This window comes from Pseudomyrmex gracilis, unplaced genomic scaffold, assembly GCF_002006095.1.
Source record: "Pseudomyrmex gracilis isolate BER0280 unplaced genomic scaffold, ASM200609v1 scaffold_55, whole genome shotgun sequence".
Classification (NCBI taxonomy): domain Eukaryota; kingdom Metazoa; phylum Arthropoda; class Insecta; order Hymenoptera; family Formicidae; genus Pseudomyrmex; species Pseudomyrmex gracilis.
In genome coordinates this window covers 728,625-744,191 of record NW_018020639.1, presented here as the reverse complement: position 1 = coordinate 744,191, position 15,567 = coordinate 728,625, and the positions used below count along the sequence as shown (strand labels likewise).

General features: G+C 45.1%; 1 protein-coding gene across 6 annotated transcripts in view; it reads right to left on the bottom strand.

Moving 5' to 3' along the window:
* The window catches only part of LOC109853826 (teneurin-m), a 535,016-nt gene that overhangs the window by 7,068 nt on the left and 512,381 nt on the right, over positions 1–15,567 (bottom strand). For all 6 annotated transcript variants that reach the window (XM_020426316.1, XM_020426317.1, XM_020426318.1 and 3 more), the window contains 10 exons: positions 12,576–15,287; positions 11,485–11,774; positions 11,029–11,275; positions 9,738–10,112; positions 8,911–9,246; positions 8,249–8,456; positions 4,365–4,581; positions 3,316–4,151; positions 919–3,227; positions 60–813 (listed from right to left, as the gene is read on the bottom strand). In XM_020426316.1, the coding sequence (XP_020281905.1) occupies positions 60–813; positions 919–3,227; positions 3,316–4,151; positions 4,365–4,581; positions 8,249–8,456; positions 8,911–9,246; positions 9,738–10,112; positions 11,029–11,275; positions 11,485–11,774; positions 12,576–15,287 (8,284 nt within the window). The remainder of the gene's footprint in view (positions 1–59; positions 814–918; positions 3,228–3,315; positions 4,152–4,364; positions 4,582–8,248; positions 8,457–8,910; positions 9,247–9,737; positions 10,113–11,028; positions 11,276–11,484; positions 11,775–12,575; positions 15,288–15,567) is intronic.

Here is a 15,567-nt window from a genome sequence, read left to right as displayed (position 1 = left end):
CAAGATTTAAATTTTGTTAAGTTTAATTATATTGTTAAATTGAATAAAAAAACGCATACCTGTACTTGTGTTCTCCGCGAATCACAACGAAGCCACGTCCGTCATACGAGTTGAATTCAACATCACCGTACTGAACCACACGATCGCCGCTGTCATAACCGAGAACGATCTTCTCGTTGTGTTCGGTCACGCCGATCACGTTGCCGTTCTCGTCGTACGCGTACTGCCAGTTGTTTTCGGTGTCCGCCACCTCGAGCACGTGACCGTCCGCGTTATACGTGATCTTCTCGATTCTCGACGAATCCTTCTTCTCCAGCGTGTCCTTTCCGATCATCAGTTTTCTCATCTTAATCCGATTGCGATTGTCGTATTCGAGTTCCATGCGGAACACGTCCAACTGTCTGATATTCATCATCACAGTTTTGATGCGACCGTGATCGTCGTAATCCGTGTACGTGAAGAATTGCTTGCTGCTATCCTGCATGACAGATCTGTTGAAGAGATTCCTGTATATTCTGAGATCGCCAACGCCTTCCAACATGCCGAGATTCTGATTGTACTTGAGACGAAGCTGAGGAAGTTGTTTGCCATTTATGTCAACCTCGATACCGGATATTCGCGCGTTACCGTCATACTGGTAACGATAATGAGCGTTATCCATTCCGCTCTTGCTGCCGAACTTGATCTTCTCATCTTTCACAATACCGGCGTGATATTTGTACTCGATGCGCATCTCGAAGTTCGGCTCATTGATGTCGATACTGCGCACCAGACTGGTCGTTTCTTGATAGGTGTAATGTATTGAGGAAAGACCTAAGAAGAAAAAAATGATGATTTGTGTAAATTGCGCGTCTGATAATTTCGTAATATTTGTTTTTATTATAAATAAAAACACGAGTACAACATTAGTCATTTTACCTGCGAGTGTGGTTTCCAGTTTTCCAGCGTGGTCATAGACATAAGCGACCTTTCCACTCTGATGAGGATACACTTTGGCAAGAATTTGACCGTCATCGTTATAAAGAATCTCGTACGGATGTCTGTTCATCGGCGAGTAGTACTGATACTTGTAGAATCCGAGTGATGTTTGAAGAGAGAATGTATGTATGTGTCCCCGCGGTGTGGTCAGTGACTGCAACGCTCCCGCTTCATCGTACTGAAGAAGATAATCGCTTCCGCGAGGCGTGGTGACCTTTAGCGGCAGACTGCTGAACATATCTTTGAAGCCGTACACCATAGACGTGCCGTCGCTGTATTTGATTTCGTACAATCGGGCCGCTCTGTCAAATCCGTACGTCTCGCTGAGATCACCCCACGTCCAGCTCGTCAGTCTGCTGAATCGATCGTATTCCAATTCGACGCCGGCGAAGATACCGTTTCGTGGACTCCACTTCACAGGTCTCGCTGTTCTATCGTAGGTGACGTTCAGCAATTCCACTCGATCGTCCATAAACACGGCCACAGTGTTCGACTCTCTGTCGTATTCGAGCGACAACAGAATCTCACCGTTCACTCGGAGTTTTCTGCCAACTTGAGCGATTGCCTTCGAGTTGCCGCGATTCTTGTTTCCTTGAACCTTTCGAAGGAAGTATCGCCACTCGAAACGGTTAGCCAGATCTCCGGCAATTTCTGTTCTCTGCTTAGCTGGCACGGGGTAGCTCTCACCTAGCAAAGGTTCGAGCTCTCCTAGAATCGTATACGGCATGGTATCGGTGCTGACTGTGTGAGCCCACGGTGTTACTCTTCCCACCGAACCGTCGGCGAGGACCGTCGTTCTTTGCTCGGCCTCGCCAACTTTCGTGACGACGGACGAGCCTTTGATCAGCATCGAAATGGGTTTTCTGTTGTTCTGTCCGACTTTCACCACGGCGCCTTTCAAACTGAGATCAAACGTCAAGCTGATCACTTTACCGGTAGGAGTTACCGCACTAGTCAATCTGCCAAATTCGTCATAATTGTATACATAACTACGACCGGTACTATCGAGCTTTGTCTTCAGTAATCCTGTGGGTCCGTGATAATCAAAGGTGACGTTGTAATTATCGGGCGTGGTCAGCTCGTGTAGCATCTTCATTCTGGACATTCGCAGTCTGCACTTTTGTCCCTTCGTGTTCTCGATCGAGTTAACTTGGCTGCTGTAGTCTCTCAACAAGAAGACTTTGTTGCCGGCCGCGTCTGTCACCGTGCTGAGCTTGCCGTTGCTAGTGTTGACGTTGTACGTGAACAGATACACGGTCTCACCAGTCAGTATGTTCTTCGTGGCGATGTGCTGACCGAATCGGTTGAACACGTAGATCTCCTGCGTGTCGGGTGCGTAGATCTCGTATTCTCTCGCGCCGCTTGCGTCGGGGATACTCGCTGTCACCGAACGAATACGATAATTCGCTTGGTCGCCAATGTGCACGACTCCGTCGGGGGAAACCGCCACGGCAGATATGGTGTTGAACTTGGAAGTCGACGCTAGATAATGATCGGCTTCGAAACAATCGCATCCGCGCTCCAGGCAGTTGCATTTGGACTCGGCACCGGCGTACGGCGATATCTTACCGTCGGTGCCGATTACGCGAACGCGGTTGATTCTCTGCGAGTCGCTCTCGGCGATGTAGAGATCGCCCGATGGACCGAACGCGATGCTCTGCGGCATCACGAGAGTGGCGTGAGTGGCCAGTTCTGTGTCGAACGAGGCAGACGGTGAAGCGCAGTGAAGTGGACGACCAGCGACAACCTTAACGCGACCGTCCGGCGCCAACTGCAAGACCATGTGGTCGTCGATCATGTGTAGAGAGTTGTCCAGTGGATTGATCGCCAGTTCGGTCGGCCAGCGCAGATGAACTTCCTCGACGTTCAATGTGCCTTCGCAAGGTATCGGTTTCCAATGCGATTTGTGCATATGATTGCCGATCACGGTGGTTATAATGCCGTCCCTGTCGACCATTCGGATATTCGTGCCGTCAGCGAAGTATAGAACATTGTCCGCGGAAACGGCAACGCCTTTGGGATAAGCAAGTTTGGCGTCACGCGCGAGCGCACCGTCTCCACAGTGAGCTTCGTCGCCGGGCAGACAACGCTCTCCGGAGCCCACCACCGTCTCCCAATTGTGGTCGGGATCTGTGTAATCATTGGTGTCGCGAACGCGGATGATCTGGTGAGATTCCGGATCCGATATGTAGAGAACGCCATCCAGAGGACTCAGAGCGATGTGATAACGATACGACACTCTCGTTGCGCTGAAACAACAAGCGCAAATGACAATTAAAATACAAAAGGAAACAATATAAACGCGGTCATGCAAAAGTAAATAACATTTTTACTTACTTTAGTCGAACCACAGTTCTGACCGTTCCATCGACGAGGATTTTTCTGACTAGGTTGAAATCACCGACGAAGATAGATCCATCCGCGGCAGTGGCCAGAGCAACGGGCGCCAACAAACGTTGTTTGGAGGCTTGTCCGTCGCAATCGTAACAATCCAACGGTCTCTGATGACCGTCTCCCATGGTGGTGAGAATAACACGCGGTTTGTGCTTCAGATAAATATTCGACCCGTCTCCTTTCTGCAAGATACCTTCGTGGAAGTTGTATCTGTGATGAATATCGAGATTCCAACCCCCGACTTCCGAAATAGACATGTCGTGGCCGCTCAACTTAGTTGTCTGCACGTCCCAGATAATGTCCTTACAATCGCTGTATTCATAGCCAACTTTCACCATCGCGGTCGTGACTCCGTAAACGCGTTGGCGATAAACGTTCAAACGATTCCACGCGTACGTGAACTTGATCACGGGATCAGCTTCAAAGGTCTTCTCGAATAGTATACCCTCGATCGTGATTCTCAGGTGTATGAGATTCAAGGTCGCCGGTATAACTTCGGGAGTCAGTTGTAATTGTATGGTGGAGAGATAACCGGCCGCTCTGGAACTGTGATACACCAAATTCAAGCCGGTTCCGGGTATCTGAAAGCTTTCCTGTATGACCTGGGACTCGGCCAAAATCGCGCTCTTGTCCGGACAAGCTCCCTGAAAACCGTGCTTCCAGGTCGCGAGAACAACCGGCTTCATGATATCGTAATCGTGAGCCGCACACGCGTGCGGGACGTGTATCGGTGTCTTCTCCTCGGCTGTGCTCATGACGATCTTGTCGATTATGACGACCTGTGCGGTGAAAACGAACAAGACGTATTTATAAGTAAAACTCTGTCTTCAATTGTGTGGACACTTGCGTTTCGCAAATTTATGAAGCTCGTGAAACAAATATTGTTGAGAAAATGTTATTGAAGTATTACAATTGTATTGTAACACAATTCCAGCCAGCTCAGAAGCTCTAGATAGTAAAGTTTAGTCAGTAATTCGAACTTGTGTGCTCACCTCGTTCCAAGGCACGAAGACGATATGGCTCTGCGGTTTGAAAGGTGATCTGCCGAACTGCAGAGTCACGGCGCCACCGCCGTTCACCAAAAGATCGAACCAGCCGTCGTCCCTTGTGAGAGTGAAGCCTTCCAGTGGCGTGCTTGTGCTGACTCGCACGCCCATCAGTCCTGTGCCGAGGTGCGTGACGACACGACCACGTATGACCGCCGATCGGCTGTTTCAGACAACGATCGTTTTAATCATCACGGTAATTTGCGAGCCAATCGATAGGCTAAGATCATCACTTCTTCGTATGCTTCGTCGCACACTACCAACAAAGCAACCGCTATTGTCTAGACTAATTTCAATCTACTGTTTTTTTTTTTTTTTTACTTGTGTTCATTCTTGAACATTTCCTTCGAAGTGAAAAACACCGACAAAAAGATACTCTGTCACACTTTTTATTTGCCGTTTAAAAGTTGCGTTGAATTTTTTGTTGAAAATAAAATTATCACATTTTTCTGAAGGATAAATCGCGCGTCTTTATCTTTTAAGATTATGTGTCTGTTACGTGTTTCTATACCGATTAAAAAATAATACTGTAAAGATATCAAAAAGAAATTAATATTATTAAAATACATTAATTTTCCCGTCAAAATGTTGACAATATAAGGATGTGCGATGTAATAAAATGGGGTTGCGGAGAAAATCACAAAGAAAAGAAGATAGAGAGAGAGAGAGAAAGAAAGATAAAATCATTCTGTCACAGATTTAAAAGCTTGGAAAATAGATTGATCCATAATTGTCATCGGCAGTAGATCGATATATCCGTGATAAGGGAGAAACGTTATAATTAAACGCAAAGTGCACTTTTGCCGGACGGTAAAGGGACAGAAGCAATCGAGGCAAAATTGCGCCGCAGGGTAATGTGCATCCATTTACATGTGACAGAATCCTTTTCGCCGGTTAAATAAGTAGTCTCGATATATCGGGCATTGATCACCATCGCGTATGCAAATACGTGATAAATATTCAACGCGGATGCACTTTCGTCAAGTTTGCTTCTCAGTGCTAAAGAGGAATCGCTCGACTCTTTGTGCGATTGTTCCGCCGCGCGAATAATCGGCGGACGTAATATAATCGCTGCACTTTCTTCTTGTTGTTATTTTTTTTTCTTTTTTTTTTGTTCATTTCAAACGCGAGATTTATGGATCTCTCTGTCAGATTGTGCGCGTCCCTTTTAGACGGGGACATACGACAGTCGAACCTTCGTAGTGCCTCTTTGGCACTGAAGAGCATATATACACGGTCGAGGATATATTAAGTCTCACTACTTGTACGTAAATATATATATATATACACATATATATATATATACACAATATATATACAAATAACAGTGTGTGTGTGTGTGTATATATATATATATATATGTATATATAATACACAAATAACACAAAGTCGGAAGCTCAACGTAAAAGGCACGAAACACAACGTAGGAATAAAAAGGTAACTGAACCATGCAACACGAAAATGTGTTTCAACAACAATTGGAGGACAAAGTGCGAGGCTCGAACGAGCGTGTGAAATGTGTTTTCAACTGTTCAGCACAGAGATTCTTAGATCATACACTGTGTGCGAGTCGTACACATTGTGTGAATTTGTTATTCTCACGTTGATCGAAGAACATAGACATCATCGCGCACTAGTACCGAGATAAGATTGGCTTTCTCTTCCAAGTTCCGATATCTATGTACTCGCGTATCATCTTCTTGAGAATAACTGATGTTACAAAATGCGAGGAAGTGCAGATGGTACATGATCTAAGATGGAGACCTGCTTAGACTCAAAAAATCGAATCGAGAAAAGAGGTCAGAACGTTCTCAAGACGCAGTCGAACGCACACACGCACAGCTCGTTGCGATCAAGGATGCAGAGATGTATTTACACATACGTGAAAGATTATACGAAAATGCACGAAAATTATTATTATTATTATTATTATCAAACAGCAGCAGGTTCTTTGTTGCCGCTACCACACGACGGATCTTATTACGGATCCTCGTTTTTTTTCATTTTTTTTTAAAGTCGAACCTTATCGACGTCTGGTTTTTCTTACCTTGTGTTGAAGTGATTCCAGAACATACTGACCGGGCAGCACGGATAAAACAGAGCCGAGTTAAAATGATGCGATTAAAAAGGCGAAAAATAGAAGGAAGGTGAAAGAGAGGAAACCAAGGACAAAGAATCAAAGACAAAAGGGAGAAGAGAGAGAGAGAGAGAGAGAGAAAAAAAAAAGTAGAAGGATTCTCAGAGGCGGGATATGAAAATATAGAAGAGTCTGAGGAAAACTTTCCGCTTTTATGAAGAATTTCGATACGTCGCGTCTCGGGATTATTACCAGAATTTGTTGGTCCCTTCCGATGGACCCGTCTGACGCGTCGGGGAGAAAAAACTGTCCGGTTATTGTATCCCCTTCCCATACTCCCTTAGCCGGCATGATGAGCGAAAAGCTCGAGGCTTAAACATGGACTCACACATTCACGCAAGCTCCACTCGGACGGACATGAGATGAAAAGAGAGAAAGAGAGAAAAAGAGGATCAAAAGAACGAGGGGGTGAGTGAGAGGGTGGGGGGGGGGGTGGGTTGGTGGATGGGTGAGAGAGGGTGTTGGATTGATATACCGATAGATAGATCGTAAGGGTCTGCGATGAAGATATAGAGGGGGCGGAAAAAGAATGAAAGAGAAAGAGAGAAATATATAAAGAGAGAGAGAGAGAGAGAGAGAGAGAAAAAGAGAGGGGACAGAGGCGGGTTTTTTTTTAGTGCAGGGCACACGCTCGCGCACACGTACGTACAAAACATATGTAGAAAACTGTTTGGGATGTGATTTCACACGGGTCACAACAACGCAGATATAATATATTGAAATCTATGTATGCATCCTCGTGTCTGTACTGTCGGTATAAAATACACGTGTACTGATAGAGAGATGTACAAGGGGTATATATATATAATGCGTGTATCTTGTAATATGCGCGCAGAGGCACAGCTAAAGATTACCGGGTCCCTGTCAGATAGAAAAAGAGAGAGAGGAAGAGTTAGCCTGTGGAACCCTCCTCTCTGTGCACACACCGTTTCTTTTCCCGTTTAGTTAAAAATAGAGATCGATCGGCTTTAACCCGACTAATCTTTCAACCGATTCGGTTCCTGGCTCGAGTCAAAGGGACCGTATTCGTATTATTAATAACCTTTAGTCGTCCCGTCGAGCATGCAACTTTCTCGACCTTCGCGATTTACGCTCCACACAGGCTTTTGCAGATTCCCCATGCACCTCCTTTGTCATGACGGATCCCTTTGCCTAATTTGGAATATAACGCGCGGCCTTAATAAGACAGTATCAACGCGTCAATACTTTCTACGTTATATAAAGCTATTGGAAATATCTTGCTAAACTTTAGAAGCTTCTTCACAAACTGCTATAAAATCAAACGAGTTTTACATTATCATTTATTTTATAAAAAAAAAAAAAAACAAAGCTATATTTAAAAAAATGTCAATAAAAAATATATTTCATATATTGTATATAAGTATATTCTATATTGCTTAAGGAATCCACATGTAAAAGGAAGTGTGGCAAACGTGAACAACCTGTATAGAGTCAATACGGACAATTGCATGTTTTTATTTTTTTATTTTTTTTTTTTTTGAATTTCGTATTTTATCACTTTAGTCAGAGACACGCAGAAAGATAAGTGTAAACGTAAACATCGACATCGGGACGGACAATTTTTCGCTAACGATTTCAACGCGCAGACGACGAGGACTATGACGATGACAGTGGTTTCGCAAAGGACGAAAGGGGTAAAAAAATAGTTTTTCACGACAATCGACAAACTTACCTCTCGTTGAAAGTCTCCTGACGAGCGTAGTTCTGCAAACTGCCCTCGTCAATCAAGAATTTCATTCTCTCGAAGAAGGAAGCGGTGATGGCCGGCGGTTGTTTCCGCAACAATATATCGATTGGTTTAGGCGCCGAGACGCACAACTGACTGGTGCGGCATACGTGATTGGAGCAACATTCCGGATCCGCGCAATCAATGAGACCATCTAAAAAAGTACATTATTTCCCGTTCGAACACAAAAAAGTACTTAATTGGGGATAAGTTTTTGAATAATTATTAAATGTTTAAACGAATCAAGGAAAACAATGCGACTGTGTTTACATTTTTTTTATAATATACACGGGAAAAAAATGATGTTGAGTCAACAGCATTTCGGTTTGATCGAAAATATATTCTGTTGACGCAACATCAATATTTCTGAACATAGCAGATAATTGGTTTAAGAAGTTCTAGATATATCAAGTTGATCGCATATGCAATTGGACGAACTATTTGTTTATTTTTTTGTGACAGTCCGTGACGTCGACTTTAATTGAAGCAACTCCATGTTTTTTTTTTCCCGTGCGCTCGTTCTTTTTTATTACAAATGGATAAATCGATCTCTGTATTTGAAATTTTAATGTCAAAACAAAAAAATTAAATTCACGCGAACAATGTACCCTTATCGTTGTCCCGTGCGTCATTGCAATTCTGTTCCAGAAGCACGCTGCAGTCCTTGCCGTCCCAGCCGTCGTAACATTGACACTCCCACTGCGCGTCGTTCGACACCCTGCACTGTCCATGACCGGAACAGGAATTCGGACATCCCTCCATCGTGCAGTGTTTTCCGTTCCATCCTGTGACGCATAGACACGTGCCATTCTTGCATTGTCCGTGCTCGTTGCAGCGGGGATCGCATTGCTTCAGATTGCACAACTCGCCGGACCAGCCAGGCACGCAGTCGCAGGCGTTGTCCACGCAGTGTCCGTGTGGACCGCAATCAAGATCGCACAGTTCTGAAAGCACAGCGGAGAACGGAATGCTTGAAGTAACGGTCGGAAGTAGAAAACGGAAATGTGTTAGTCTTCGAAGCGACACACTCAGAAGCCGGAGAGCAAAGCGACGATTTTCTGCGACGGATGGGGATGGAAGCTGTGTGAAAAGAGGGGAATCTAAAGAAAAAAGTAGTTAATCGAAAGACTCGTTAAAACGTTACTTTTTTTTTTTTTTTTTTTTTTCAAATCCTGCCACCGTCCGTTAAACCTGGAAACACAGGAGTCATATCAGTTCGCCGAGTGTGCGAACGCGCGATTATAGATCGCGAGTTTTAACTCAACTTTTAAATATTCTGATCACAGTCAGATCTCTTTTTAAAACGAATATTTTACGACTCTATTTATTTGGATATACGAGCGACTTGAGACTGTGTTGTGTTCGCGATGTGGAGTCGTCATAAAAAAAAATCCGTAAAGTGTATTGAATAATGTTTACGCAATTTATTTCCTACCTTTCGAGCAATCGTCGCCGGACCACATGGGCTCGCAGAGGCAGGTCTGGGTCTCGAGATCGAAGGTTCCGTGACCGCTGCAGTCCGGCAGGCACTGCAGCGCTTCCTTGTCCATTTGACTGCAGTCGGCTCCTTTCCAACCTTTTTTGCAGATGCACGTGCCCTCGGCGCAGAAACCGTGGCCCGAACAAGTTGGATGCGGACAGTCGACTTCCTCGCAGTACTTGCCCTTGTAACCGCGCACACAGTTGCACTTGCCGTTTGTGCAGTGTCCGTGCCCGTTGCAATCGGGCACTTCGCACTCGTCGTGTCGCAGGGAACACTCCTTGCCCTTCCAGCCGGGATTACATTGGCACTCGCCGTTTATGTACTCGCCTAAATCGAAACGACGAAATCACTCGACGATACGAACGAGAGAGATGTATTTGCATACGCGCGCGCACACACACACACACACACACACACACACATACGAGGTATACAATTCGGAAAAGTCGCTTTTCCGAAAAATACAAACTTTTACTCAACTGAAACTCAATCGATAATACTAGCGTTTCAATTTAGATCTCAAAGTTACAAAAATAAATTGAGTTACTGTTGGATCTCTGTTAAATGCGATCACTCTTGAAACGTTTTATTTTACATTTAGTAAATAAATACAGACACACATATCGCTTTGCCGGTAAAGAGAGAGAGAGAGAGAGAGAGAAAAAGAGAGAGAAAGAGAAAAAGAGAGAAATCGATAACATCAAGCACCAGGAATTTAATATGTATCGCGAGTGTTTGCAAAAGTGCAATACTGAAGCGAGTGAAACGTAATCGGCTTTGATTTCTATTTAAAAGAAATCGATAAACGAATCTGTAACCAGGCTTGATTTTTTTTTCTTTTTTTTTTTTTTTTTTTTTTTTTTTTTTTTTTTTTTTTTAATCGGTTAAAAAACCTCCCGATCGTTGTGTTTCTTTCTGTTTCAATGGGATTTTAATCAAACCCGTAACCAATAACCGATTTTTTGAAGTTCATTAAAATTCCGATACGGATTTTAATTTAATATTATTTTAACCGAAACGCGCGGCTGTGAAATTCTGTTTTATCGCACACTTCTCAACATTACTGCGGCACAACAATAGTGTTACACGTATTACATAAGAGAACAAATATACGGATTATTTTAAAACTGAATGTTTAAACACGTGCTGTTTTTTTTTTTTTTTTTTTTTTTTTTACAAATCGGTTACCAATTAATTTCGGCGATCGAGCTATTTTCCGATAATGTAAAAATAAAAACCTCACCCTTTTGGCTGCAGAGAACGGGACAGACGCTCTCGCTGCAGTCTTCGCCACCGAAACCGGGATTGCACTGACAATGTCCCAAGAGACATTCGCCTTTGCCGCTGCAACCGTTCGGACAATTGTGCGTCATATCCTCGGCGATCACAGCGATAAACGAGACTTCGTGGGGATCGCCGTCGTCGTTGTAGAGCGACAGAAACCAGTGTCCCGGTTCCATGTATTGCGTCACCTCCTTTTTAATCGAAGGCTGTGTGAAAAAAGTTCATTTTTATAAACCTCACCAGAATCTTCGCAATTCATATTTCCCGCGATCTCTTTTTTTTTTACGCGCGTGTTGCCACGTGCGTACGGCAGGGGGTAAATAAAAAAATTAAAAAAAAAAAAAAAATAGTCTACCCGAGACTATATTATTTTTGTGTGTTACGTAAGAAATAAAAATGGGGTGGTGGCACATACAATGACACTAACATGGGACGCCCTGGTGGTCCGTGCCTTGAAGCCGCTTAGAACCTCCAGGAGATCGTATTGCGTGTGCGTGGGCAGCGCGTTCCTTCTTCCGTACACGCCGATACTGGCGCCGCGCGGGATGCTGTAATCAAACCGCACGTAGGCGGCCTCCGATTGGTAGAACTGCATATTCCAGTAGCCGTACGGCGGTATCTCCTTGCTCAGCTTCTGTCCCAAACCGACCTGAGCGAAGGTCGTTCCGTCAGGGGGGAAAGACCTCGCCGGAAAGGTTCGCGCGCCTGCAGGTGTACATGTACGGTAATTAAAGAAGTGGATACGCAAATTAGCGGCGGTTTTTTCTGCCAGGTAATGTAAGCCCGGATTTTCATTAGTGTGTAGTAGTGTGTACAGTTAATTAAATTGTCTCTGTCTACGAGAGGTAAAAATTAAATACCATTGTCGACCGCCACTCAACTCTGACTCATTGTCTGAGAAAATCGATCGCGTTTAAAATATAGATTAGATTAACGAGAGATACAAGTTACATTACCCGACATATGAATAAAAAAAAAAAAACGTTCATTCCGAAGAGTTAAATATCTCAAGTTTAAGCACGAGTACATGTTATGTACACTTTTCATCTCGATTTGTTTCACTCGATATAATTATTAATTTTTCTGTTAAAATTGAAAAACAAATTACTTTTTCAGCAACAGTCAATAGTTACACAATCATTAACAATATGAGCAACATCTCGTGTAAAAAACTGATTAAAAAATTACATACGTTATAATTACTATATCACATTTACGCACACATACACGTTGAAATCTACACAAAAAATTGTATTATATACCCGCTACCACAAAAAGCGTAACAACTACGACTACTAAAACCCATTGTAACAATACAGACAATTCGTGCTTTACGCGAATCTACGAGTAAATAACAAAGCGAAGAAGTAGACATTAGCGACAGACAGCGAAGAGAAAAAGTACGCGTCTGTTCAAATAGAAAGGAAGTATAATTCTGAAAAAAGAACAGACACAGAGAAAGAGAAAGAGAGAGAGAGAAAAAGACAATCGTAAACAAGGCCTCACCTTCCAGAATCAGTATAGTGGGCTCTGGGGGCAGCGGAGTGGTTCCCGAGCAAGCCCCCGTAATAGTTGTGCTTACTTCCGATTCGTAAGTCGACGACGCGGAGGTTGACTCGCTATTCTCCACGGTGTCATCTGTGGACGAAGGATAATAGTCTTTGGTCGAGGTCGCGGTCGCTTCGGTCCTTACCGAATCTTTTTCGGATTTCTCATCCCGCTTCCCCTCCTTATCTATTGATCTTTCCCCCAACTCTGGGGATTTCTCTGCTAACAACGTCTTCGCTAACAACGAGCTAACGTTTTCGAACTCGTGCTCCTCGTCGTCGAAGTTGTCGTCGTCGATCACCGGAAAGTCCCACTCGTCCGAGGACGAGTCCTCCATGCCCATGCACGGGCAGAAGCATTCGCACTCGCCGCCGGCCCAGATCGGTGGAGCTGGTGGCGAGGCAGGTGGCTGAGGCGGCGGCGGTAATCGCGTATCAACCGCATCTATCGGGTCCGCGTTGTTGTTAGCAGGGATTTTTTTCGTGCTAGCTGCGGGCTCCGCAAGCCGTTCGTGCACCTGCGTCTGATTAATGTTAATGCCGGACGAACGATCGTTTGCGTCACCCTGCGTCGGCACGGATACCGACACGACATAGAGCGGCCTTGAGGAAGCGGTTGATCGATCTTCGGTGGCGATTGTCACGTTTATAAGCACCCGATGTTGCGATAATGAAGAAGACGATGAGGATGACGAGTCCGAATGATCGCGATACACAGGCACCTCCACAATCTGCACCCGTTGGGTCATCGGCGAGTTAGACAGATGATCTGCGTTAGATGGAAACCTGGCATTGCCCGAGGAATCATGCATCGTTTTTTCATGCGGTGCGTTCGTTGGGGATGAGTTATGATCGGTTTTAATAATTGACGGGAAACTTTTCGATTCGTCATCGACCTTGGCGGCCGATTTGTGAAACTTCTCCTCGAACTTGCGAACGAATTCCTCGTCGTCTCCTTCTCTCGTGATAACGCGTATATCGTCCTTGTTCCGTTCTCGTTCTCGAAAAACGTTGGCGTCCACGTTGTTGTCGGAGATTTTTTCGTCGGGTGAATTAGCTCGTTCGGTTTTTACAGTTAGCTGTTTCTTGCGATGGAGATCGACGATCTCCACCTCGTCTTGTTCGTAATTGTAAATCGGCACGGGATAATCTCGTTGAAGCTCTTCGGATTGTTCCTCGGGAACGTTAACGATGTTAGGCGAGGCTTCGGTCTCGGACGACGTATGTTCCCGCGAGAGTTCCCGCGTTTCTTTCACGATGTCCGACATCTGGGACTTGGCCGATTTTTTCGCGGTCGCGTTCACCGTCCTCGAGGTGTCGTCGTCGCGACTTTCCGCCGAAGTGACCGACTCGGTCTCCGTCGAATTAACAATTTTCTTTTCAAACGCGTGATTTTTAGCGACTCCTCGGAGCGCATCTTCCTCGGATTTCCGGACGTTCTTCTCGTTCTTACTCGATAACAGACTCGCTTTCTTATCTGCGTTAGCACCGGGCGAAACTTTAGCGTCTAATTCTACGGGAACTACTTCGTCGGAACTACTTACGTGTCGATTCTCGGTTGGCGCATTCGAGCGCACCTCCGAAGATGTTGTAGTTGTTGTTACAACGGTGCTATCAGTGGCATCTACATTACCGCTGTAATTGGCGGCGAGAACGTTACTGTCATTTTCCGTGATTCCGCCCCCCACCTCGTCGTCGTCGGTGCTATCTGCGCCAAGTTTCTCCACGCCGGATGCAGAAGTCGCGGCTTCGGGACAACAACCGCTTTCGGCAATGTCCGAACTTTCGGACGACGTGCGCGCGTTATCGGGATCGAAATCCGCGGAGTCATCGTGTTTCGGGACACGAACGTTCTCCTGTCCTGTCCCGACGCTGCCGCCGACGTCGTCGTCGTCGTCGTCGTCGTCGTCGTCGTCGAACGTCGTCGTGAACTTCGCGGAAGTGTTCTCGGATTCGTTGGGAATTCGGGGCGAGGTCGCGCCGGATTGCTCGTTACGAAACGATTCGCGAGCGAAAGTTGACGAGGAAGAGCGATCAGAGTTGATAGAAACAGAGGACGAAGAGGCGAAGTGATCAACAGCGACAGTGGTATGAGACGAACTATCGTGCGAATAGTTAGTAATAGTGGTAGTGATAGAAGAGACATTCACAACAAGCGACACTGGGCCCGAGGGAGTCATCGATTCCGGCGACACGTCTTCGACAGCAACTTCGGTGGCAGCAACTTCGATCGATTGTTCGACATCTCCTTTCACCGGACCTTGGCTGTCCGCATGCTCCGCAAGAGGATCATGCACAATCTTACCGGAATATTCCTCATGCAACGGGATTGACCCGGACTCTGAGGTCTCGGTCTCAGCGAGCGGGGTCAAGGGCAGCTCTTCGGGGTCATGAAGGGATGATGGTGATGGTGATGATGAGACAGTTTGGTGCAACGCATGCTCGTTAAACGTATCTCTACGCTTGCGGCTGTACACGACACCATCTAGCAACATGCTATCCGACGTGCTAATACTACCTCCTGACGATGATTGCTGCCGCGTTCTGCTGTTCGACTGCGACGACGTCACCTGAACCACGGTCTTGTTCGCCTCGGTCGATGACAGCTTGGCATCGCTGTTCTCGCCCACCAGCACCGTGCACGCCTTTGTGCCTTGATACGACCAGTTCACTAAATAGGAAGCTTAATAAGGAATCAATTAGGTCTGGATGTGACGTTAGTTCCACGAAAACGTTACGTTATTTTTCTATAGGTTAGTTCGTGATTTGTTTTATTCACAGCAGAGATGATACACACAGAGGCGTTTAAAAATTATTTCAGAAAAAAAAGTTTGAAAAATAAGAAGTGTTGTGAAAAAAAAAGAAAAAAAAAAGGTTTTCTCTCTTTAATTTCTTTGTAAAGAATTTTTTAATTTATTTCACGTCTGATTTAATTGCAGTAAATTTTTTCT